Source organism: Genypterus blacodes, unplaced genomic scaffold (assembly GCF_046128005.1).
Source record: "Genypterus blacodes isolate CSIRO-AG114 ecotype Tasmania unplaced genomic scaffold, CSIRO-AGI_Gbla_v1 ptg000035l_1, whole genome shotgun sequence".
Lineage (NCBI taxonomy): Eukaryota > Metazoa > Chordata > Actinopteri > Ophidiiformes > Ophidiidae > Genypterus > Genypterus blacodes.
In genome coordinates this window covers 62,501-87,500 of record NW_027466848.1, presented here as the reverse complement: position 1 = coordinate 87,500, position 25,000 = coordinate 62,501, and the positions used below count along the sequence as shown (strand labels likewise).

General features: G+C 47.5%; 1 protein-coding gene across 2 annotated transcripts in view; it reads left to right on the top strand.

Moving 5' to 3' along the window:
- The first annotated feature begins 3,858 nt into the window (after nt 1-3,858).
- The window catches only part of lcor (ligand dependent nuclear receptor corepressor), a 46,168-nt gene continuing 25,026 nt past the window's right edge, over nt 3,859-25,000 (top strand). For both annotated transcript variants that reach the window (XR_012961705.1, XM_076146831.1), the window contains exon 1: nt 3,859-4,030. Coding sequence is in view for 1 of the 2 variants with exons in the window: in XM_076146831.1 (XP_076002946.1) it covers nt 3,934-4,030 (97 nt within the window). In the remaining variant the exon portion in view is untranslated. The remainder of the gene's footprint in view (nt 4,031-25,000) is intronic.

Genomic DNA, 25,000 nt, shown 5'->3' with positions numbered 1-25,000 from the left:
AATCTTTCATTTCTGTCTGTGACATCATTGTAACAGGTAACCATGGCGTTTTGCGTTTGTGTCACAAATGATGACCTGCCAAGGGTTAACCACGCAAACTTTAAAAGGAAAATACAACGATTCCGTACACATGTCTTGCAGTCAGCATCACATATAATACATGGTCTTCTTCAAGAGAGGCGGAGCGACACATGGGGAACATTTAGAGTGAGGAGGACAGTTTGTCTGCTGACTCAAGAGAGACTGTGAATGTTCCAGATTCATGACTGGAGATCTCCTCCAAAAAGGAAGTATCATATGCAATGCTGACTGCCTTCATGAGCTCCATACAACAAGCAACGTTCACACAGCGTAAAGCAGCATTAACACAACAAGACAACACCAGAGAAGTAAGACTCCACCAGGATCTTTGACCCTGACATGACTAGGATCCTGGTCATGTCAGTGTCCCTGGTCCCTGGTCGTGTCAGGGTCCCTGGTCGTGTCAGGGTCCCTGGTCCTGGTCGTGTCAGGGTCCCTGGTCCCTGGTCGTGTCAGGGCCTCTGGTCATGTCAGGGTCCCTGGTCGTGTCAGGGTCCTTGGTCCTGGTCGTGTCAGGGTCCGTGGTCATGTCAGGGTCCCTGGTCGTGTCTGGGTCCCTGGTCGTGTCAGGGTCCCTGGTCCTGGTCATGTCAGGGTCCCTGGTCCTGGTCGTGTCAGGGTCCCTGGTCCTGGTCGTGTCAGGGTCCGTGGTCATGTCAGGGTCCCTGGTCCTGGTCGTGTCAGGGTCCCTGGTTCTGGTCGTGTCAGGGTCCCTGGTTCTGGTCGTGTCAGGGTCCCTGGTCCTGGTCGTGTCAGGGTCCTCGGTCATGTCAGGGTCTGTGGTCATGTCAGGGTCCCTGGTCGTGTCAGGGTCCCTGGTCCTGGTCGTGTCAGGGTCCCTGGTTCTGGTCGTGTCAGGGTCCCTGGTTCTGGTCGTGTCAGGGTCCCTGGTCCTGGTCCTGGTCATGTCAGGGTCCCTGGTCCTGGTCGTGTCAGGGTCCCTGGTCGTGTCAGGGTCCCTGGTCCTGGTCGTGTCAGGGTCCTCGGTCATGTCAGGGTCCCTGGTCCTGGTCATGTCAGGGTCCGTGGTCATGTCAGGGTCCGTGGTCATGTCAGGGTCCCTGGTCGTGTCAGGGTCCCTGGTTCTGGTCGTGTCAGGGTCCCTGGTCGTTTCTTTTACATTGTGCTTCTCCGCAGCTCCTAATCTAGATGTAACTCGTTTCTGTCCTGTCTCAACATGAAAACACACTGAAGCCACTTCCTCATACACACGCATTCCTCCGTCAATCGTCTGTGTGACTGCTGTCAGGTCAGAGGAGGAGCGCGCATCCCTCCGTCTTCATGTTGCCACAGTAACGCCGCTCTAAAGCCTCTCATCCCCGCCGGCAGCCTCCGAACACAAACACGAACCGGCCCGCACACACAAACAAACCGTTTACCTGTCGGTTAATAACGCGCACACCGTCCCTCCTCTCTACATCCCTGACAGACCCCGGCAGGTGGAGGCTTTCTGCTCCCCTCGGCGTCACTCGAGCCTTTTTTTTTCCCGAAGCGACTGCGGCTGCCTCGGCGTCTCCCCAACGTCCCGCGCTGCCATTGGCCGCTTCCCCCCGGCCGCAAATCAACGCGCCCTCCTATTGGCTGCGCCGCGCCGCTGTCCAGCCCGGGTGGCGACATCTTTGTCGAGGGCAACGAGTTCAATGACTTAATTAGCCGGAGTGCTCCTGTGTTAAGGTGTTTGCCCTTCATTTTTATACCTCTGCGGGATTATAAAACCCGTTTAATGATACCGTGTCATTTCATGCATCAATTTGGTGATTAGGCTCACGTTTTGACCACTTTTATAAAACTTGATTTATTGTTCTCCCAATGCACAAAACTGCACAATGTGGTGAGGGTTAGTTAAATGAAGGGAAATGGATTAAGAGGCATTAAAGCGATGGGGGAACTGTTAATTTCCCTTAATTCGGCAAAAATGATAAAGAAATGTGACCCAAATGAAACGCAGCTCCTCTGCCCTGATTTCAAATCTCAGGGGGAAACCGGATGAGGATTATTAATAAACCGGAGACAAAACGGAGCTGAACAATTACCATAAAAACAATACTTTGACTACATTTTGTTCTGTTGAGTGGCACAGGCTGTGTTTGCGCGGCTCATTGGTGAATGTTGTAGTTCAGTCGCTCCATATTCTGTCCAATCCTTTCAGAAGGCTTGCAGGGCCGCGGGACGCACACACACACAGGCCACGGTGCAGACGGGTCCAAACGGCACGGCCGCAAAGCCTTTATCAATTTAATTAAGAGCCGTCATTTGAAAGGGAACCTAATCCCTTAAAAAGAGAACTGGTAATAATCCTTTAATAGGCTACATAAGAACATTAGCTTGTATGAACACGGAGAGAGCGAAGGGCCAGAAGCTGAAATCTCATTTATCAACGAAATGAGCCTTTAGAACAGCACCACTGTTATAGTCCAGGCCCATGGCACCAACCTACACACACGGGCTGCCTGCCTGCCTGGAATACTGGATCTGCCTGCTTACATGAGAGGAAGCAGAGTCATTTCTGATCTATATTCAAATGTGAATCTGGTCTAAATCTAATCTGAACATATCAGAACCAGCGTGCTGTTGTCATGGTGACCCTGTTATTGTGCAGGTCTGATCTGGGCCCTGTGTGGCCCAATTGGGTCAAACCTATAATGTGAATGTACTTTATGTGTCAGACTTTTGATGGACTGGCGACCTGTCCATGGAGAACCCTGCTGGGATAGGCTGCCCCCCCCTCCCCCTCCCCCCCTCCCGGCCCTGAACAGGACAGCGTATAGAGAATGGATGGATAGTTGGAAGGACACTTCCTGTACATGCTGCTCTTATATTCCACACATGAACATGAACACATTATAATCTTTGACAGGTTTTGGCAGCAGTATCACAGATTTACTGAACAGCCTTTAGTCCCTTAAAAAGAAAAGTTATAATATATAATAATATATATTAATCCTTTTATAGGTTAAATTACAACCTGAGGCTATGAATACGTAGAAGGCTACACTTACCATAACAGCTCTCAATGCTCATTTCTGATTACCTGCTCCCATCTTATCTTTGTGTCTTGATGCTTCTCCTTGTGTACCACCCCGTCCACACACTGCACACACACTGCACACACACTGCACCTGCTCTGAGCTCAGATAGAAGCCACATGTGCAAGTGGCCCAAATCCAATCTGACACATTTGGTATGTTTGCACTGCGGATCAGAACATCAGATCTGTGCCACATATGGGCCCAAAGATCGGCTTGGGTCCACTCCAGCCTGTAACAGAACAGCCATGTGAACAGAAACATCACATGTGAGCCCTTTAGGTGCGTGGTGGGGATTTCTCAGACGGTCTCACGCACTCTTTTCCTTCTCATATCGTGATATTATGGCTGCTTATTTTAGATTACAGTGCCTTTTTGTGGACTTCAAACCCGCGCCGCGCTGTGTTCACTGAAGCCGAAGCCGCGGGCTCCGTAACGCATCTGTTCATTTAAAGAAAGCGGTGTCTTTTGCGCATTTCAAATCCCCTGCGCACCAGTGCCCTTTGACACACATAGCTTTAAGCCATGGCAAATTCGACGCTCAGGCGCCCGGTGCCGAAGCCGAACACAACATTAAGACACACAAACGTCCCTTTAAACGACCAATGACAGCACATCCTCACACCGAGATGCCGGGAGGGAGGGGGGGGGGCGTGTTTTTTTTTCTCGTGGGTGGGGACAAATGAGCGCTATAGAAAGGGGGATGCTGCAGCCCCGTCCCCCTCATATCTCACTCCACCCAGCCCTAGAATAAAAAGCACCGGTGACGTGCGCGCAGGGAAGCACCCAGCAGTATGTGCGCGCCCACGGGAGGGGCCGACAGAAAATGGCGAGTCTGTGCAAAAGGCAGCAATGCACGATAGAGAGGCGCGGCTTTCGGCAGGAACTTGACTCTTGGAGGCACAAACTCATTCACTGTGTAGGTAAGCTCGTTTGGCATTGTGTGTGTACGTGTGTGTGGCGGACTGCAGGCGCCCTGCTTGTGTCTTTGCGTGTTGTTGTTTTTTTGAGGGGGGGGCGGGGGGCTGTTGTGCGCATTGGAAACCTTCTGGCTCTCCGCGGCGCTGTCATTTTTCTCGTTACGCACGGCTGCCCGCCTCCCCAAAGCCACAGAGAAGTTTAGCGCTTGACGCTCGGCGTGTTGTCATGTTGTGTGTTCGGCCTCCACACCGCGGGCTCGCCGCCTGCACGGTGGCTGTGTGCGGGCTCGTTCATCTTCTCGGCGCTCTGGAGCAGCGGGTTGATTTTCCACGTTATTCCATTGCTGTTTATTTATTGTAAGCAGGGCAGGTCACGTGTCCAGATGGAGCCGCGCCTCGACCAATCCGCTCCTCCTCCTCACCGGAGCCGGCCCGTGCCCGCGTGCGCGCCGCCGCCTTTCAGTTTTTGATGGGGGAGGGCGGTGCGCGCGCCTCGCCTCCAAACATGACGTCCCCCTCCCCCTCCCCCCTCCTCCTTCTCTGCCCTGGAAATCGGCTTTTGGGAACGCGCACTGCTGCATTGGGGGAAATGTCAGGGGGAATAATTTGGTGTATGTTTTTAGGTGGAGCGGGGGGAGGAGGAGGGTTAGGGGCGGGGAGGAAGGCTCGGTCCCGGCGGCTCGGTCGGGTTCGGGACTTGTTGGCGGCGCGCCTCCGGCCCGGTGGAGAGTCTGCGGACCGAGATGCGGCCGTCATAAGCGACATTTATGTTTTTTAACGTATGTGACAGCAGGACAGCGTTTCGATTGTAATGCGTGATAAATGACAATGCGGCGCTGGTGGCACCATCGGCCTTTGTTTTCCTTCACGGTCGGGTTCAGTCCACTTCCTAACCTCTGCCAGCCTTGCTGTATGTCAGTAGTTCATGTGGGCTTTTATTTTGGCTTTTCTCGCCTGTCCGTCCACTCCCCCCCCCCCCTTCCACCCCCCTCCGCCCCTTCCTCCATTTCTGGTGTATTTCATTAGCTCACTTTAATCCGGTTACATCGCCCCTATCCCGATGTTATGGCGAGATTATCATCCACTCTTCGCCTCTGATCTCCTCACCCTCCCCGGGTTTCCTCGGCCCGCTTCTAATCTGGCTTTTATCGGCGTAAAGCACCGCTGCAGAGCTCGGGTGGTGCGGGTGTTGAGGGTCCGCTTGTTTTTTGGACGCGTTCCTCCCCGTCCAGATGTTGCGCGTTGACCTGTCACCTACTTATCCACCCGACCGCTTCTTAATAACTCACATGGCCTGATTCCGGGCGGGCCAGCGGGGCTTTTTAGTAAGAAAACATCCTAATGACGGGATGAAGTGGTGAATTAAAAGGTTGCAGTGTTAAATCTCTGAGCTCCAGTCGGTGTGATCAGCATAAGGAAACACAATCAGCAGTGTAAACAAAGGCAACAAATGGCCTTTTCTCTATTCCTCCATCTGTATCATATCGTTTTCAGATGATTCCCTTTGATGTGACTGTTAAAACAGAATCTCCTACACAGTTTTAATTACACAATTATTGCTTAAACCGAGATTGTTTTCATAAGCTTTGGGTTTGTTTCAAACGAGTCGCCAGCCTCTGTGTGCTGCTTTTTGCTGTATTCTAATTGGATCTGTTTCACTGAGTACATCGTGGTGTAGGAACCCCGCAGGGTTAATTACACGTTAGAGAGGCAAAATGTACGATGCTGAGCGGCACCGAATTCGTCCTAAAAAATGGAGTGATGCTGATGTGCATGTGATCTGGAGGCAAAACAGCTTCAAACAGCTGCAAATCAGAGCATAACGTCAATTACACAGCATGTACAACACAAGAAATGTAAATAGGACATAAACAAAGATGACATAGAGGAGAATAAAGCAGGAAAATAAAATGTAAAATAATGGTGCACAATGTCCTCAGAAAGAAGTGAAGTGGCGATTTCTATTTGTGTTAAAAAAATGATGAGGCCCTGTTGAAAGGCTGTGCTGATGGAAATACCTCCATAGTGCAGATAGATGCTGTTGATGCTGATTATCTCAGTGTGTATTTCCTGTTTAACCCTCTCTCAAAGCGAAGCACTGAGGGGTTGTTGTCATGTAGATGCTTTTACTTCTTAAAAAATGTCGGGAGTGTTTGAGAGCTTGGAGGACGGACTTGTGGCCGCGGCTCGCAGGCTGCAGGTGTCAAAGCTGTCTCTGTTTGGTGTTCTTCTACTGATAATGAAGTCGGCCCACATTATCTGTTATTAGTTGGCTGCAATTATAGTCCAACTCCACATTGCCAAGGATTTGACAAACTTTCACGAGTTTCTGTCAATGACGTTGTTCCTCTGTCAGTGTGTAGATGTTCTTCTTCTTCTCTTCAGGTCTGTTGGTCTCTAATGGACCCTCATGGATCCATGAACACGTGTTAGAGCCTCTAAAGCTCCTCTACTTGAAGACAGAAGTTTAATTACCGACTAACACGTTGACCTCTGACCTTTGACCCTGAACCTGCTGCATGTTTTCATGGAGCTCTATAGTAATCTGGGGGGCCTTCTACAAACCAGTGACAGTGTTCAGACGTACTTCTTCTCTGGCGTGTCGCTTAGACTGCTTATGACAGGATGTGCAGGTGATAACCCACCACAGCCAAGCTCTTTTGTTTTGGGGTCGAGCATCGTCAGAGATAAGCAATGTTTGCTCAGAACGCCGCGTTGGACAGAGCGAGCTGAATTCCTGCCTGAAGAGTCCGGCAGCTCTCCGTCTCTTTGCTCTGCACAACCTGTAAGCAATCAGATCATTGGCACTCTATTACCTGCTGCACTCAAAGTCACATACACGCTGTGTCTAAAGCGGCCTGAACCATGGCCAATGCCACCGCCACCGCCAGCATGCGTCTTCCAGCTCTCGCCTGGTATTTCAGTAACGGACAGATGGACGCCGCTGCTCGCTCATCCTGTTCCTCCTTTTCAGGGCCCCCTTGAAAAGGAAAACAAAACATGGCACATTTATCGGCAGCGATCCACCCATTTGACCCAACCAAGTGGCAATGCTGTAAATCTCTGCACACTCTTCATTACGCATGCACACACAGAAGCACACACGCACTCACTCCCACTGCTGTCGAATGTGTGTGTGTGTGTGTGTGTTTGTGCAGATATCTCAGGGGGCTGGCCGTGCCAACCAGAGCCCAGTAGGAGGAGGGTTGCTCTCTTTGGGGTGTGTGTGTGTGTGTGTGTGTGTGTGGGGGGGGGTTGCAATCTGTGGAAAAGCAAAGTACACCACTGGCACCGAGTGGATGTCGACAGAAGGTGTGTGTGTGTGTGTGTGTGTGTGCGCGTGTGGCTGTAAAACCTTTGTTGTCATTCTTGCGGTCGCTGGTTCACCGTGGAAGCTGCTGAACGTTCCCTGTGGTTAACGTTAAAGGACCTGCTTTGCTCTGGATTACTAAATTAGCTTAGTTCTCTTTGTTCTGTAAACAGTTTGTGCGCTTTGTTGCCCTTGCAGCATTTCCTGAACAATCTGTTTTGCGTGGGTGTTGACAGTATGCAAATGAGCCGTGGCTCTGATTGGTTGTGTGTAAATCAGACATGGGAGCCTTGACCATCTCGCGGTAATGCAGCGCCCATTGGACTAATTGCCATCTTCTTTGGTTTTGCTCAGAAGGCTGTAGGTTCCACAGGACAGGAAATTACCCAGAAGGCTTCACCTGAAGCACCGCTCAGGGAGGTGGAAACCGACTTTCTTCCAGACCAATTTTGGGGAGTCTGCGTGACAGAATGTCTCCCTCTCCCTCTCAGCCACGTCACCACGCCCACCTGAGAATAAACTCAACACCTCAGGAGACGAGCAAAGCTGCTGAATTTTAAAAAACAAGGCTCCAAAGTTGTGGTCGTTGTTCTGAATCTGTATTTGAATTTGATGCTTATTGGGTTTAGCGCTTAATTAGCATTTGTGAGGCCTGAACACGGACCCAAACACTCTCTGTTGCCTTCATGAGGAAATAGACACGTCTGCTCCGACTCTGAATCAGATTACCGGCTTTGTGTCGCTGTGTTGTTTGGCTTTTCCTGCTCAACCTGAATGCACACAAAAAAGGGCCATGTAGTCATGGAAACAAAGACTCTGGGCTCCCAAAATAGTTTGAGAAGCCTTTAATCTAAAGGGGCTGAAGTTTAACACAGCGTTGGGTACATTTACTCAGTGTAACAAAAGGCCCATTATCCTGATAAACACACACGGTCCTTGCCCTTTTTTACAAGAGGCACACATTTATGTTACTGCACTTTATCTTATCAATATCAGGCAATTTTTAACCACAGTGGAGCCGATAATCGACCTGGGAGATATTTAGACGCTGAGGGAGCCACAGTCAACCAAAGGAGAAGTTTACGTTGATTCAAATGAGCGGTAATCATCGTCTGGCAAGCAAACTGTCATCTGAAACGAGCTCTGTAAGTCCAGTGGAACCCAAACCTCGCAGGTGTGAAAACATCTGAAAACTGAACAGAAAGATTTGTTGATGAGACAAATTATCAATCAAGTCTCATATTTCCCTATGGAGATTGTTTAGAGCTTTTACAATTTCTAAAACATGTTTTTGTGTTTCGGTGATTTTAAATTCTGTACTCTATAAGTTGTTGCGTCCATTAACTCGGCAAATGCGGGATTGTTTATAGTGCAAAAGGCAAACAACTACGGCGAGACGTTGTATCACTACTGCAGCATTTGCCAGCATTCCTAGCTAGCTACCAACTAGCACTGCCTTCTTGTCGTTACCCGACAACAAGGCATGTCAGGTTTTCAAACGTGGAAATATGTAATTTGACTTTATTTGACCTAAACAAACAGGCTGCTAGCATGTAACTAGCTATCAGGCTGGACTCTGCAGGTTGTTCAGGCACAGCAGGGGGACGGCTCCCTGCTTAGCCCCTTATCTCTCACTTCTTCATCCTTATCTCTTATTGGTTTCCTTACTTCACTCTTTGAAAATTAATAATCAATAATTTGGATACATTTGATTTTTTATTCAGTATTGCTCTTTAAAGTTATTTTTCCTGTTAATCATGAATACAAACAAGTGGAACTGTACAACTGAGGATCTCTCTCTCTCTGTCTCTGTCTCTCTCTCTCTTTCTATCTCTCCCTCTCTCTCTCTCTCCCTCTCTCTCTCTCTGTCTCTCTGTCTCTCTGTCTCTCTCTCTCTCTGTCTCCCTCTCTCTGTCTGCCTCTCTCTCTCTTTGTCTCTCTCTCTCTCTGTTGTGTTTGCAAGTGATCAAAGTCCCTCGTTTCCTTAAACTAAACTTTGTACAGAACGTCCCTGAGTCAAGAGTGTGTGTCTATGGTGTGTGTGTATGTGTATATTCCTTTCTTATGAGAGCTACCTGACCTCCCTGCTCAATTCTTTAGACACTGACATGATGTGGGCTTGTGCACTGTTTCAAGTATGTATGGAGCACACACACACACACACACACACACACACACAGACACACACACACACACTGCTGATGAGCGGTGTCAAGGCTCTGCTTTACAGGAACAGGAATGTTTGCTTGTACCCACCTTTAGATTCCTTCTACTTCTTCAATAACAGCTGCTTTTGTGTGGGAGGTTTCATATTCGAGTGACAATTGGCCTTTCAGTGTATTTGATGAATGTAGTGTGTGTGTGTGTGTGTGTCTGTGTGTGTGTTTGTGTGTCTATTTAGAAAAATCTATTTTTTGTTTTAAGTCGCTCATTAAGCAAACCTGCCTCAGGTGTAAAGAGGTCGTTTTGTATCGATACAGACTGTATGTCACTCTAAAATGATTATTTTTAGATTATATTTTAAGTCATTGTTGTTCATTTTTAAAATTACCCAATCCATCAGAAATAATTGTTTGTCTGACTGAATTTGGAAATTTCATTAGGCTTTCCACCGACTGAGCTTCATTTGAACACTAAATAATGGATTCCTATGAGGATTTAATGAGGATTTTAGAAGACCATAGAAGTGTCATCCAGCCACTTCAAGAGCTTTCTGTGGTTAAAACACCAAAGTGAGAGAACGTCTGGGGCTTTTACATGGCGCTCGCTTGTTGAGTCGTGTTTGTAAAGCACAAGTTGACTGTGTGAGGGTTTACCATATGCAATCTGCTGTCCAAGGCCAAATCATAATGAAGTCCCATTCAGTCTTTGAATTGCAAATAATTGCCCATTGTTTATGCTGTTTCCTGTGCAAACCCCATCCATCATTGGTCCTCTCTGGGTTTGCTGTATGAAGCACCTCACTAAAGAACCATACCGCTCCTGTCTTTGTTACCTTCTCCCTGTATTGTTCCTCAAACTCATTAAACTACATTTCCCAGGGTGCACCTGTGGGGAGCAGTAAGGGTCTGGCACAGTGTCATGACGGGCTCACACACATTCATGCCACGTATACATACTGTTAGTTTATTCCTGCAGGTTCCTTGTTACAGCGACACCATCAGGCCGTCCCATACGTTGTTTTTTTATAAGTAGTGAGTGCAAATACGCTACAGGCTTGGTAACAGTTGGACTCATGAATTAATGCCATGGCACTTTTTGAGGAAGGAGCCACGCCCGCTCAACTCTGCCACCCAATTATGGCAAAACGGTTAGAAAGATCAGAACATGAGGATAGATATTTGGTTTGGCTTGGTTCCAGATCCTCTGAGCTGAATCTGTTGGAGGTGTAAAAGTGTGTGTTTTGGAAAAAAATCCAAATGGTGGAAAATTAAGGTAGGTCCAAATGGGCGTGGCCTATATGGCTGCATACAGATAGACACAAAGAATCCAGGGAAACATATAGATTCTATGACCTTCAGTTCAAACGTTCTGTTGTAAAAATGTAATGTGAAGGTGGTCTTTACGGCGCCACTGTCTGGCCCAACCAGAAACAAATGCAGTAGCAAAAGACGTAACGCTAAACCCCATCAACCACCCAAATATGACCCTAATCGGATCATAACTGGTCAAGATGGACGCCAGTGATCACAGTAACCCTCTCAGCTGTGCACGTTGTAATGAAGCCCATGCACTGCACACGCTTATGCAAGGGAAAAACACGGATGACTCCTTCCAATGATTTAGAACGGTGCTTTCCTACAGAGACTAACGACAGTCCTGCGCATTGGCGTCATGTAAACAAAAGCCGGCGTTCCGATGCGGCTCATATGCTGAAATTATATATTTATCCTTTAGTGATGGATTAACGCGTGAATTCTTTAGAAAGTGTTTTTGCACGTGATGTGTGTGAGGTTACTCCATCTGAGCAGAGTCGTGACCTTCAGCGTCGTGGCTCGTCGATCAAACCGGACTGTGCGAATGTAGAAATGGCTGCATTAGTAAACACAACATACACAATTACTAAATGTATACAGTGTCTGCCCAGCATGAAGTGATACTATAAGATTTCTGTGGAAACTTGTCTTATCTGAACTAGAGTATGTTAGAAAGTTTTGGAAAGTTTTTAGTAAGTTTCTCCTTTTCTTCAGGTCTGTAGGTCTGTAATGGACCCTTATGGATCCATGTTGTTGTTTCTTCTTCTACAGAACAAAGATAGAAGTTCTGCCCTCCACAATAAAAGCTCAGTGTATCTCCTGGATTCACTCAGTGAGCTCTGTGATGATGTAATGAGGCCAACACCTCCTCGCATCTCTGTTCTTCTTCTACTGTTTCTCCTCTCATTGGCATCATTACAGCCATTTTCTCTCAGTTTGGTTTTATAAGGCCCATAGGGAGAAAACCCACAACCCTCCGCTCACCTCCACTCTCTTACTCTCACTCTGCTTTCCTTTGCCCAGTCGTGCTGAGCGAGCGTCTGTAACGTGACGAGCCGAAGGGTCTCATTTCCACTGACCGCATTCAATGATGGTGGAGCCTCTGCGATGTCGGCGTTGTTGGAAAGCCCATGGTCTCATGAGCCTCCGTGCTCATTTCTACAGCGACGCTCGGGTCTGACTCATCAAATGCTCCTCGCTTTGTTATTCTTTCACTTTAAACAATAATGAGGGGCTGAAGTCGTCGTCGTCCTTCTGTCCGTTCGTGACTCTGAGAGATTTCTCAACTGCTGCCCAAATTTGACTCGAAATTTCAAATGAAATTGTTCATGTTTACACGGACTTATACTTCTATTACGTAAGGCAATTGCAAAAATCGCATATCTTCTTTTTCCCTCTCCTTTTAGGTATTGTATCAACTCCTTAATTCGATCGATTATGTTTACTCATCAGGCTGTCATTGATTCCTTCCATGTATGTGGCTTTGATCGCAGTAAGGACACGTACGAGGAAGCATTGAGTGTAAGTCGTAAACATTGCTTTATTGTATGTAAGTTGGTGTTACTTGCACATAGGGCATAGTAAACAGACTGAGCTGTTTGAGCTCTCCAGAGGATGAACTATTGATTTGAAGACTTTGTGGCTTGGGGGCAATGGATCCAACTCACCTTCACACCTATGGACGATTGCTGTCTGACTCTCAGCACCATAAGTTTTTATTGGATTTTTGCATCAGACTTTGCACGTTGGTTGGGGTTCAGGACCGTCACTCTCCATTTGTTTTCTGACCAGTCAAAGGTCAGAATTTCAGACCAATTCCAATTGAAATGGACCAAACTGAAGGCATTGATTATCGCCTGGAATATTTATAGATGTTCCATGTGATATTTATGAAATCTATGTGTGGCCCAAATGCTCGTCTGGGTCAGATACATACACAAACACAACATATACACAATCTTGTCATCATTATTGCAAAAATTGGACAAGAATCACACAAGCGGACTTTTTTCTGCAGGCTGTTCTGTAAGCCACAATGATGGTGTACCGATGCAAAGGTAAATGAGTCAAAGTTGATGGCGTCAAGATGAACTAACTGGGCAGCTGTATGCCCACTTAAAGAATACCATACCGAGACTGAACCAAACAACACGCTGCTCCTGCTCCATGTACCTGTTGGTCCCCACGGGATGGAGCCAATGGCAGTGAGTTTCTAAGCTGATGTGCGTGACGTCAGACTCGGGGTGGCGTTGTGGTTCTGCAGGCTTCCTGGAGCTCCTCGCCCCGTCTGCCCTCCGACCTCCGTCTTTACCTTGTTTCGAAGCGTGTGATAGCGTTATAGATTCATATAGACCAGTGGTCTATATGACCAGGCCGAAGAGTTGCGGGAAAAGCAGACAGACAGACTGGATAACAGAGGATAGAAATACACGGAGCGATAATGTTATCTGGACGCTCATTCTCCTGCAGCGAGACGAAGAAGTATCGCCTCATTCATTTACCTGAGGCGGTACTTATTCATAGCGCTCCTCTTCCGATCCTGTGCCCCCCCCCCCCTGCAATAGCTTTGCACCTCCACTGATGCTACAGTATTTCTCTGCTTATATAAAATGGGAATGTTTATGTTGTTGTTGTTGTTCTTTCTGCTACCGAGCAGCTTCTTAGTTGCCAGTTTACATGCTGGGAGTGTTTAGGTGGTTAGGGTTGACCTAAGTGTTCAAAAAGCCACATCATGGCCAGTTTGTACGGTAAAAAATGTACGGCACACACACACACACACATACACACACACACACACACAGAGCCGCGCAGGATAAATAGAGGTGACAGGGCCGGCTGTGTGTGGGGCGGGGCGGGGGGTTAGAGCTGGGGGGCTCTCAGCTCGCTTGTGTCACTCTCAGTTAGGTGTCAAACCCACCAGGCTGCTTGCTCACGTAAAACTGAAGGTCAAGCAACAAACCGGCAGTCTGCATCATCGCTGTCACCCCCGTCACCGACAGGAGAAACGTCGCTTTTATTTTCGTCTTCTCGCCTCCCTGCCGCCTCTCTTTCTCTTGTATTTAGCTCCTATCTCCTCTACATTCGTCTCTAAGACACAGCTTCTTCTTCTTCTTCTTCTTCTTCTTTTTTCCTCTTTGGATGGTCTCCTGTTTTAACTTCTTGTCTTCATCCCTCCTATTCAATGTTTGAATGTTTTCTTTCCTCTTCCTCTCCTTCCCCTTCATCTCCGTTGTCCTTTTCCTCCTCCTCCTCCTCTTCTCTGCAATCACAGCTAATGAATCAAATAACTATTGATTTTTTTTGTTTTCATTTCTGAACAGTTTGAAATGTAGGAAAAAAGCCTGCATTATCTCTGTTTTATAAAAAATAAAGGAAAAAAGTGAGTAGTTATTGCTGATTCGCCAAAATTCAACACTGTCATTGCTTGTACCTGTGGCATGAAATGACAATAAAGTTCTGATCTAATCTCATCTTCATCTCTCCTACTCTGTAAACAAACCAACATTTTAAATGAAATAGGAAAAATACTTGTTATACAATTAAAAATCTTAAAAAATACATGTAATCCTGTGTGTGTGCAGGTGTGCGTATGTGTGTGTGTGTATGTACGTGCGTGTAAGTGTGTGTGTGTGTGCATGTGTGTGATTGCTCCACAGGAATAAAAGCATAAATCAGTTGTTTCACATCCACAGGGTTTTTTCTTTCCTTTTTCATCTTCCAAGTGCCACTTATGCTCTGCAACTATTTATTCTTGGAAATTTTCTAACACCCACTCTCGATCAAGAGCACTCATTCGTCTGTGGACGCACACGCACACACGCACACACACACACACACACACACACACTGCTGTGGCAGCTGTATGTCTCAGACTTAATTGAGGCGTAGGCAGCTTGATATTTTTTTCCTCTCTGCTCAGCCTCATTTTCTTCACATTTACCAGATTTAATCACATCATTTATTCTTTACTCTTTTTTATTCTTTGTGGACTCATAGTCCTTATCAAAAACAACACCAGTAACGTCTCAAATCACTTCACAGCAGCCAGAGGTTTTAAAATGATCCTCCAGGTGAAACATGATTTATTTCTTTTGTAATAAGCGACTTCAATGTGGACTTTGTCACACGACCTCAAGAGGAATCTGTGAGTGAAGTTTCTCTTTGGTGAACCAAGGCGTCCGGCCTGTGGTAGTTCGTCCGTGCTGCAGTTTCAACCATTGGTTTATGAGAACGCTGCTAAGCAAGTCTGTGTACAACCTAACTGCAGAAGAAGCCAAAGGAACTCCACATCCATCACAGAGCTCAGGATGCTGTTGCTGTGCTGCCACTGGTTGATGTGTGTGTGTGTGTGTGTGAGAGTTTCAGTCCTGTGCTTGACGTCTTTGTCACCTGGGCGACCGAGACGTTAGAGGGTTCCTGTTGGATCAGTCTATCAACCCCAGTGAGGTGTTTGATTCCTGGTGGGAACAGCAAAGACACCTACTTCCTGTTGTTCTGCCTCTGGCGGCGTGAGACCAGCTGACTCGGCATTTAGTGACGTTTCACACTGTAGCTCAGGGTTAGTTTTACGTTTAGTTTCAAGCTGCGACCGAGCGACGAGCTGCGATGCTTTCATGACTCAGTTCTCCTGTTCAGGCGTTTGGTCCATGGGAACCAGATGAGATTTTCTCAGATATGCGACTCTAATCTGTATTCTCCTCAGGCCGCCGTGTGAAACGCATTTCTCTGTGGTCGATTATCGTGTAACAGTTTGGAAATGGACAATGGACGCACTGTGCTGCACTGTAGAACGCTTCGGGCCGTACAAATCAGTGTGAGGGTCCAAAACCACAAGGACAAACTCATGTAGCTCAGGACAGAGAGAAATCACGGTTTAAGACGACGGTCAGAGGTGGCGCCGCCCCCGGTTGTGACGAGAGAGAGAGAGAGAGAGAAAGAGTGAGAGAGAGAGAGAGAGAGAGAGAGAGAGAGAGTTGTTCCAGTGGTCCAATGTTGACAGAATGTCAAATCTCTGCCAGATATTGGAGTCATAGTAACAGGAAGTGATGGTTCCTTGTTGTTTTGGTGGCGTTCTGGCTGTGAGGCGTGTCTGCATATCAGCGGCTCTTTGGACCGTCACAACCTTTGGACTGTGAGGACTTGAATTGGGCAGGACTGCATTTAGGGAAGGGTTCAAGGATAAGTGCGTGTGTGTGTGTGTGTGTGTGTGTGTGTGTGTGTGTGTGTGTGTGTGCGTGCGTGCGTGCGTGCGTGCGTGCGTGCGTGCGTGCGTGCGTGCGTGCGTGCGTGCGTGTGTGTGTGGGTGTGTGGGCATACTGGGCTACATCATCCATATGATAATATCATCTTATATTAATGTGAGAAGGCTCTGTCAATATTGATCCCCCCACTCCCTCACTAACACACGCACACACACACACACACACACACCCACACACACACTGGCAAACTAAGAGCGTACACCAGACCTTTGATTTGCAAAAAGGGAAATATTTATGACCAGTTGTTAAAGGTCTCCTGGGTACAATCCTGCTTCTGTGCGTGCGTGCGTGCGTGCGTGCGTGCGTGCGTGCGTGCGTGCGTGCGTGCGTGCGTGCGTGCGTGCGTGCGTGCGTGCGTGCGTGCGTGCGTGTGTGAGCTAACAGTGGCATATAGATATTTCCATTTGAAGACCTCCTCTTGCACTCCGCTCTGCCAGCCCTGAGCACGCTCAATGAAGGTTAGCTCTCTCAAACCACACACAGATACACACAGATACACACACACGCACACACACGCACACACACGTCTTCAGCAGCAGTAGCTCATTAGTGTATATGTGTGTGTGTTTCCGTGCGTGCTTGTGCACTTTTTTGCAAATGCACATGCAAGTAAGATGACATAAAAGCAGCCATATGATCCTATCTGTGTGTGTGTGTGTGTGTGTGTGCTTACAAAAGCTGGTGTGCGTGTGCAATTATGTGTGTGTGTTTCAGTGCGTCACGTGGTCGCCCCTATTAAACACACTCTAGCACTTAACTATGGCTCCAAAATGGCTTCAGAGCTCTGGCGCTCAACATGGTGTGTTCCTTTAATGTCCGAGTGTGTGTGTGTGTGTGTGTGTGTGTGTGTGTGTGTTACTAGATTTGTGCCAGGCTCCTGCCTGGCTGCTCGCTCTCTTGCTGTGTGTTTACTCGGCGTGTCGACGTCGCTGCTGTCACTTATTTGTTTGTCGTGACAATGCAAGCAAAAGCTGGGCTCATCCCTCCACCAAGGCCCACCGGACCCCCAGCAGGACTCCCTTTGTCAGAGATGAGATTGACGACTCACAAGGAGAACGGCGGCAAAACCCATGGGTGTTTACGCGGTGACGTTGGAAGTTGAGTGTTGTAATCGTCCATCAGCACTGGTGTGTGTCGGCATCGCGCGGGACAGGAAGTGAGTTTGGCCGCTCGTTGATGGCACTCTGATGACGGACACATAGTGGCTCGTCCACATGGCACTGTGGATCGGTCATCACGTGACGATGACCAACAGTCAGTCACACAGGGACTGGTGCTGTTTCCAACATGTCAGTGTTGCTGCCCTGGCGTAGGATGTTAGAGTGAAAAGTGTGTGAACGTCTCTCTGCTTCAGTGTTTCACTCACAATCACAATACAAGCTGGGTGTGTTATTACACACATCTGTAGACAGTACTGTGTGTGGATGTGTGTGTGTGTGTGTGTGTGTGTGTTTTAAGGGTAATTCCAGTCCAGACTTGTTTTCTTACATCCGTTCCACATCTATGCTGCTGCTGCTGCCTGTGAGAATTCAGTCTGTCCAGCTTTAAGCAGCGCATCTGCATGTGAATATCATATGATACACACACACACACACACACACACTACACTGTATGCTGCAATATAAACACACTCACAGGCATCCTGACCTCTTTTTGCCACATTCTCACATTTGGCTGTTGCGTCCAGGCAAAATAGGTTAAATGATCCGTGTGTGTGTGTGTGTGTGTGTGTGTGTGTGTTGTGAGTGCAGGCAAATATATTTAGATGAGCCCCGTCTCAGGCTTGAATCCTGACCGCTGCTGTTTTTGCGTTTGTCCTCTTCTCACCTGAGGGGCGGTGTGGGGATGGACGCATGGTTTGTGTGCTTTGACCCTTTCACTGCCGTTTGCTTCATGAGTCATTGTAGGGGTGTGTAGCGTTGTGAGTCATTGTACGGGTGTGTAGCGTTGTTAAAGTGAAAGTACACTCTGTTATTCCCAGGTGTTTCTGTTTACAACATGGTGTAGGTTGAAAGTGTCGCAGGTTGATTTGAATCCAGAATCCAGAATGGAATCAGGCTGATTATCTGCCGACTGTCTCAGAACTCGTATCGCCGTAGCAACCCCAGACAGTAGTTATCTACAGAACATGAATGACAAAGATCGGAATAGATGAGCGGGATAATTAAAAGAGTAATACTAAAAAGAGAGAGAGAGAGAGAGACAGAGAGACAGACAGACAGACAGAGACAGACAGAGAGAGAGAGGTCAAAGGGTGAACAGGAGAGAACTGGGCACAAAAAAAAACAGACGCTAAAAGAACAAAGGAGACAAAGACGGGACAGAAAAGTGAGAAGTGAGAGTCTGCTGGTGAAAGAAGCCTCTGTCGTCTCCGTATGAGGTCAGAGGTCGCGACCAACACAGGAGCGTCAGGCCCATTGTTTCCTTAAACGCTCGTCCTCTCGCGTTCAGTAAACATGGCGGCATTACAGCGATGGCGCAATCCATCTGTCTCCTCCGGTGTTTCACTCTCCAGAGGAATTTGACCCACGTGTTGTTTTTCTGCTGAGTGACTCTGATGCGGGTGAAATAGAGATAAATAAACGTCTGAGCAATTCTTCTCTTTTCATCAATAATAAATGATCAATAGATGGAGCAAAACGGCAAACATCTCCACAGAGCTCCAGCTGTGAGGAGATGACCCAGTCTGTCTGTCGCCTACATGACATAATGCTACGCTGCTCAAAGTCGCCCGAGCTCTTTGCTCTGTGACGTCCTCTCCCACGTATTCCATTTGTTCTCTCGCCGCAGTGACTCGACCCCAAAAAAACAGAAGGAACGCACAGAGGAACCATGAAAGTCCTCACACTGAGCGAGATCTGATGCAGCAGCGTTGAAACGTAAACCCCGCCTCCACGCGTCTTTAGCAGAGACCTGCAGGCCTCTAATCACCCACATTAAGAGCTTAAGACCCCCAAAGGCTCCACCGCTGTGTTTTGGGGGGAGGGGGGAGGGGGGAGGGGGGTGTTAGGTGGTCCAGGTCCTGCCTGCACAAATTGGATTTTCTGCTCTCCAGTAGCACAGCTGTTCACCAACCATGATGTCACTCCAGATCTCTCTCTCTCTCTCTCTCTCTCCTTCTCTCTCTCTCTCTCTCTCTCGCTCTGAGACCAGATTAGATAGTTTAACCCAGTAAACAAATACTGTGTTGGACGCACTTTGTGTGTGTGTGTTGGTGTGTGCTTGTGTGTGCGTGCGTGTGTGTGTGTGTGTGTGTGTGCATGTTACAGTGTTGTAACCATTAAATCACAGAGGTTTATAATTGTTCATTAGAAAATGTAAAAATGTTTTCTGTGTCCTTGGCTCACGCTTCTTTGGCCCACTCAGACAGGAAGTGAGTCTTCATTGAGCACCGGGGGTCCTACGGGGTTGAGTTAGGCTTTTTATGGCGCGGCAGAGTTCCAGCTGAGTTGAGCCTATGGCGGCACCTGAGCTGAAGTCACACCCCTAACAAAATGTAGAAGCTATGTGTGTGTGTGTTAGTGTGTGTGTGTGTGTTTCATCAGCATGGAGTCACGTTGACACCGACACATTCAGAGGTTTGGAATGGAGGTTAGGTCGACGCAGCCGGTCTCGTACGAATAAATGATGACGTACGATGTTGAGAGTTAGAAGCGTGTAAACGTCTCCGATCCTCCCTCCACATCAGCACCAGTGGACCAACTGGACAAGATGATGATGATGGATCTTTTAAGGTAATGTTTGCGTTAACCGGGGCTAAGCTTCCCCCCCCACCCAGCGCCGCCACACCTTCCCTCCCAAAGACCCTGATGGTAATAAGTGGAGGAAGATTGGGCTCAGAGCTGCTGTGTGACCGGGTAATGAAGCAGTCAAAGTCTTTGTCACAGCTGTTTCATGCTAACGAGCATGTTGACTTGTGCACCCCGAAGAAGCAAACGGCGTGCAACAACACACAATCACACAGGCCTCACACAGCTGCACAGTGAGGCTCACAAAACCAAATGCTGTCAGGAAAATCACATCCAAATTCAAACTCTGTGTGTTCCTTGGTCAGTGTGTAGATGTTCTCCTTCTCTTCAGCTCTGTAGGTCTCTAGTGGACTCTTATGGATCCATGTGGTTGTTTCTTCGTATCCCTGGCTTCACTCATTGAACTGTGTGATGATGTAATGAGGAGTTTGCATGTTCTCCTCCTCCTCTTCTTCCTCCTGGTGTGTTCAGTTCATGATCCTGCCCTTGCCCTTGGCCAAGGCATCAGGCTGTGGCCCTGTGGTGACGCTGTGACTGCACGCTGCTCCTTACAGTCAGGAGGACAAATTTACCCTCAGGATCAATAAAGTTTAACTGAACTTCATCAATATTACATTCATGAGGTAAACAAACATGAAGCGTTTGAACAGACTCGTTATTAGTTCAACCTTTTCCTCTACTCTCAACTATTGATCATCAATCAAATCAAACAACACTAGCTGTGATTGTTTTCTATTATTGCTTATCAACTGCAAATTCATTCATGGTTTTCTCCACTGGTTGCCATGCCAACTCTTGTGGTAACCAGGGAGCTGGTTAGCGATGGTACTACCTTTATCCTGTTCCTTTATTGTGTTGTTAATTCCGAAGGGATTCTCTCTTCTTCTTCTTCTTCCTCTTTTTATTTTTTTTGGCCGCCACTGATAAGCAGCAGAAGCTGTGATTGCATCACCGCTGTGCACACCAACGCGCCATAACGATCTCCCTTTTGGGAAGAAGAATCCTGGCAGGCCCGGACGAGCAGGTGGGCTTCTGGCAGAAGCTAGCAGCTGTGCCAGGAATTGTGTGTTTGTGGCCAACTGGGGGTTTGTGGAAAACTCTTGGCAAACATTAACAGCGGCAACAATATCAGTCAGAAAAAAAGAGGAAAATAAACCCAAGGCCAGAAGGATGTGTGTGCGGCGCCCTCTTCTTCTCAAAGACCTTGTTTCCCAGTGAATTGCAAATTGCTTGGCTTTAGAAATTAAGGTCTGAAGTGTGCTTGATTAGGGCCTCTGGTGCGCTGAAGAAAGGACAAGGCCTCTGTTTTTGTTTTACATTCATCAAGATTCTTTTCACAGCTGCATCCAATATTTTGGAATCTTTTCATTGGCGTTTGCTCCGCCTGAAACTAATTTAACGAAGGTCAAGGAGCAGGAAATATGTCAGCAAACAGTTTCCCGACAACGCTCACAGCCTTTTGATGAGGAGCTGCGCTTTGGTCGCGTGACCTTCGTCGCACCTTTGATTCAGCAGTTGTTCATCTACATCTGTTTTTTTCCCTTACAGGTGTGCATAGGCTTTGGAATTCATCTCTTGCTGTATTGTCGGTTCACAAAGCTGCTAATTTTCTTTGCTCACCCGCCTTTGTTGAAGTTTCCTCGACCTTGTAGTGTAACCATGGACCAGTAACAGCTCCCTCTGGCTGCTTTCAAATGAACGACCCTGTCTTTTTCACGTTTTTAACAGGAGCAGAATCAGAGCAAAGGTCACAACGCACTTCAGAAAGTAATACAAAATCAGCGTCTTCTGTAAAGGAAGCACGTGAGGGTGTAGTGGAGATGTTGGTCGATATTTCACTTTCTTGCTGCTTGTCAGCAGGTGTCACGTGTTGAAGGGAATGCGAGGCGGCGTGAAGCCGAAGCCAGGGTTTGATCCGCGTCACCTCGGCTGTGGAACGACACAAAGGAAGAGGAAACTTTAAAGGCTTAAACCTTCAATCTGTCAATCCCATTTTATCCATGAAGCACCTTCCATACATTGGCTGCAGGTGCTTCACATGAAACTATGCGGTGAAACCGTCTGCTGTCGTCTTCGGCCCGACTCTGAAATCCGATGCCGCCGAGCTGCAACTGCTGTCGTCAGATAAATCAATACGGAGTCACCTTCACCGGGAAGGTTTGATGGTATGGTAACATTTGATTCTTCTGCTCTTCTTTAGTCTTCAGGCTCTTCACAATCAGCAAATTGTAACTTCTTTCCCTTTTTCAGTAACTTTGTCTTTCGTTTGCCATGTGTCATGTGATCCATTCTTTATTCACTTCACAATCAGCCCAGATTGTCATGTGACCCAGCAAACAGAGTACATAAATTAAGTTCTGATTGGTTGCACGTCTGATTGGTTGCACGTCTCCCAAAGATGGAGCTGGTGCTGGTTGAGATGGAGCTGGTGCTGGTTGAGATGGAGCTGGTGCTGGTTGAGATGGTCCTGGTGCTGGTTGAGATGGTCCTGGTGCTGGTTGAGATAGTCCTGGTGCTGGTTGAGATGGAGCTGGTGCTGGTTGAGATAGTCCTGGTGCTGGTTGAGACTGGTTGATGCACGTAGATTATAAAGTAAGATAATACAAGCAAAGTAAATCAAGTAAATATATAAATACCATTACAACAAACAAATCTGTGCAATTGTAAATAGTAGTAAGAATAATGCTTGACTCCACATGGGATCCTGGCCCACACTTTGAGAACCTCTTGGGGGAGACAGCTCAGACTCCTCTTCACCACATTAGTTTTGATAAGTGGCATGTATTTATTGTTAAACATTATAACGTTAATAAAACATTATCATAACATTATAAAACAAACCTAATAAAACAAAAATAAAAGTAAGGAAGAATGAAAGGATGAATATAACAAACCAAAGTAACAGCAACAAACACGGCCATTGGTAGATGTTAAATCGCTCTCCTAAGGCTTCTTCCCTTTTCCTGATACATGAAGGTTTCCTCTGGAGTTCCTCCTGGTCTTCCTACAGAGCTTTGGGCTCCTTCAGCTCGGGACTTTCCTGATGTTGTGGGTCTGTAAAGCCCTTTGACACACTTGATGTGATGTTGGGCTGTAGAAGGAAAGTCGACTTGGCTTGAAAAATAACAAATGATACACAACAACAACTACTACTAATGAAGATGATGATGATGATGATACAGCTCACATGGGGGACATCTGCAGTCCAAGCCTGCCTGCTCTTCTCTCCCTCACACTCCGTGTGTTTACCAGATTAGCAGCAAAGTTAATTGGCTGAGAATAAAAGAATTCAGCCGTTACCATCCCCCCTCTTCATTAGCGCCCTAACCTCACATGCTCATCTGTGCAAACACACAAACTCCCTCTTCTTTGCGTTAATTGTTATCAATTTGTTCCTCGTTAGCACTTTCATACGTCTGCGCCTCCTTTCCCTCCCTGCCTCCCCTCTCAAAGTGTGGGGTGCCAGGGGAGAGTGAGAAGGGGGGAGGGGGGGTGTTGGAGATTGGAAACGATAAAGTCAGGCGAAGGTAACATGAGGGCAGGTGACATCTGGAGAGAGAGCAAAAGGAAATGCAGAGACCATCATCTTCCTCTTTCCTGCCCTCCAGCACATAATGAAATAATTGGATAATTTGAGGAGGAATTAGACTGATTATTTTTTCCTCCTGCTCTGGCGGCTGATGGAACAGGAGTGCAGAACATCGGCGCCCTCGTCACGCCACACCTATCCGGCCTATTCTCCAGCTTCAGTCCCAGCCAAACCATCACCATGACCCACTGACTGCATTTCTCTGTTTCCATACCGACTCTCTGTTTGCCTCTGTGCATGTGTGTGTGTGTGTGTAGAGGAGAGGGACTCGCAGTCGTCCATCGCTCCACCAATCGAAAAGCTTGACCTAGTTTTTGCTCTTTCCCTTCCTGAAGCCATGACAATGTTGAAAGTGTGACTGCAGCGACGTGATGTCAACCAGGCTCCATTTACCTTCTTTCAAGGCTCCACCCTGTGTGTGCTGGGGTAGTAAGCCAGTGTGTGTGTGTGTGTGTGTGTGTGTTGTGTGTATTAGTCACCGAAATAGCTGCCAGCACACATCAACCTCCTCTGAGCTCATCACAGGCTTCTTAAGAGAGGGGGGGGGGGGGGGGGATTAGGGATTTGGTTGCCGGCAGATTGCCTGGGCGCACAGCATTTAAGGTGTGTGTTCAGTTTTGATGGTGTCTGTGTGTTTCTACGACACCTTTGGCCAATGACGCGCTCTATACAGTTTCCTTAATAATCCCCAGGCTACACACACACACACACACACACACACACACACACACACACACGCACACACACTCTAACGAGGGTGATTATGGCTGTTGATTTGCTGTTTATGGCTGTAGGATGAACTTGTGTTGTATTTGCTGTTGTCCTTTCTCACACTGATACACACAGAAGCTCCGGTCCACATGTTGATCGCTCCGATGAGCAATTCAGAACAGTGACGAGACATCAACGTCCCAAAAGTCCTCGTGTCCTCGTGTCCTCGTGTCCTCGTGTCCTCGTGTCCTTGTGTCCTTGTGGCTCCTTTATGTTTGTAAGTCATAAAACATGTGAAGTGATGAGCGTCCAACTCTTCATATTTGTGTCATGTGAATCTTGATAAACAACGTTCTGCAGGCTCCTCCGGCTGTGGTTTCACTATGACAACCATGCAAAGTGACACATTAACTACAGTCCACTGAGCTCAGAGCGCCATCAGACGCACGCTCGCTCGCTCGCTCGCCGCACGTCCAATCCAAATCAACAACAAATATGGAACATGTGTGGAGAAGTAGATTAGCCTGCCAGCACATTTGTGTTTAGTGTTTGCGGGTGCTGAGCAGTCATGTGACGACCTCGTGTCGCTCCAAATCCTGACATTGGCTTTGTCATGTTCCTCGCTGCGTCCAGTGGAGATCAGATGTGTTTCAGTGTGGAGGTCAGAGTGCAAAGAATTACACAGAATTGTAATTTAGCTGTTTGCACGAGGAGTTATTTTGGATCAAAGAGATGAAGTTCAAAGAGTTTGCAACAAGAGCGCTCAGCCCTGGAGTCTAAATGCGTGTTTGCAGGTTTACTGTGAAAATCTGAACCGACTGCAATCTGGAGCTCAGGAGAGTTCTCTGCATTTAGGATTTTGGCTTTCCTCCGCGTG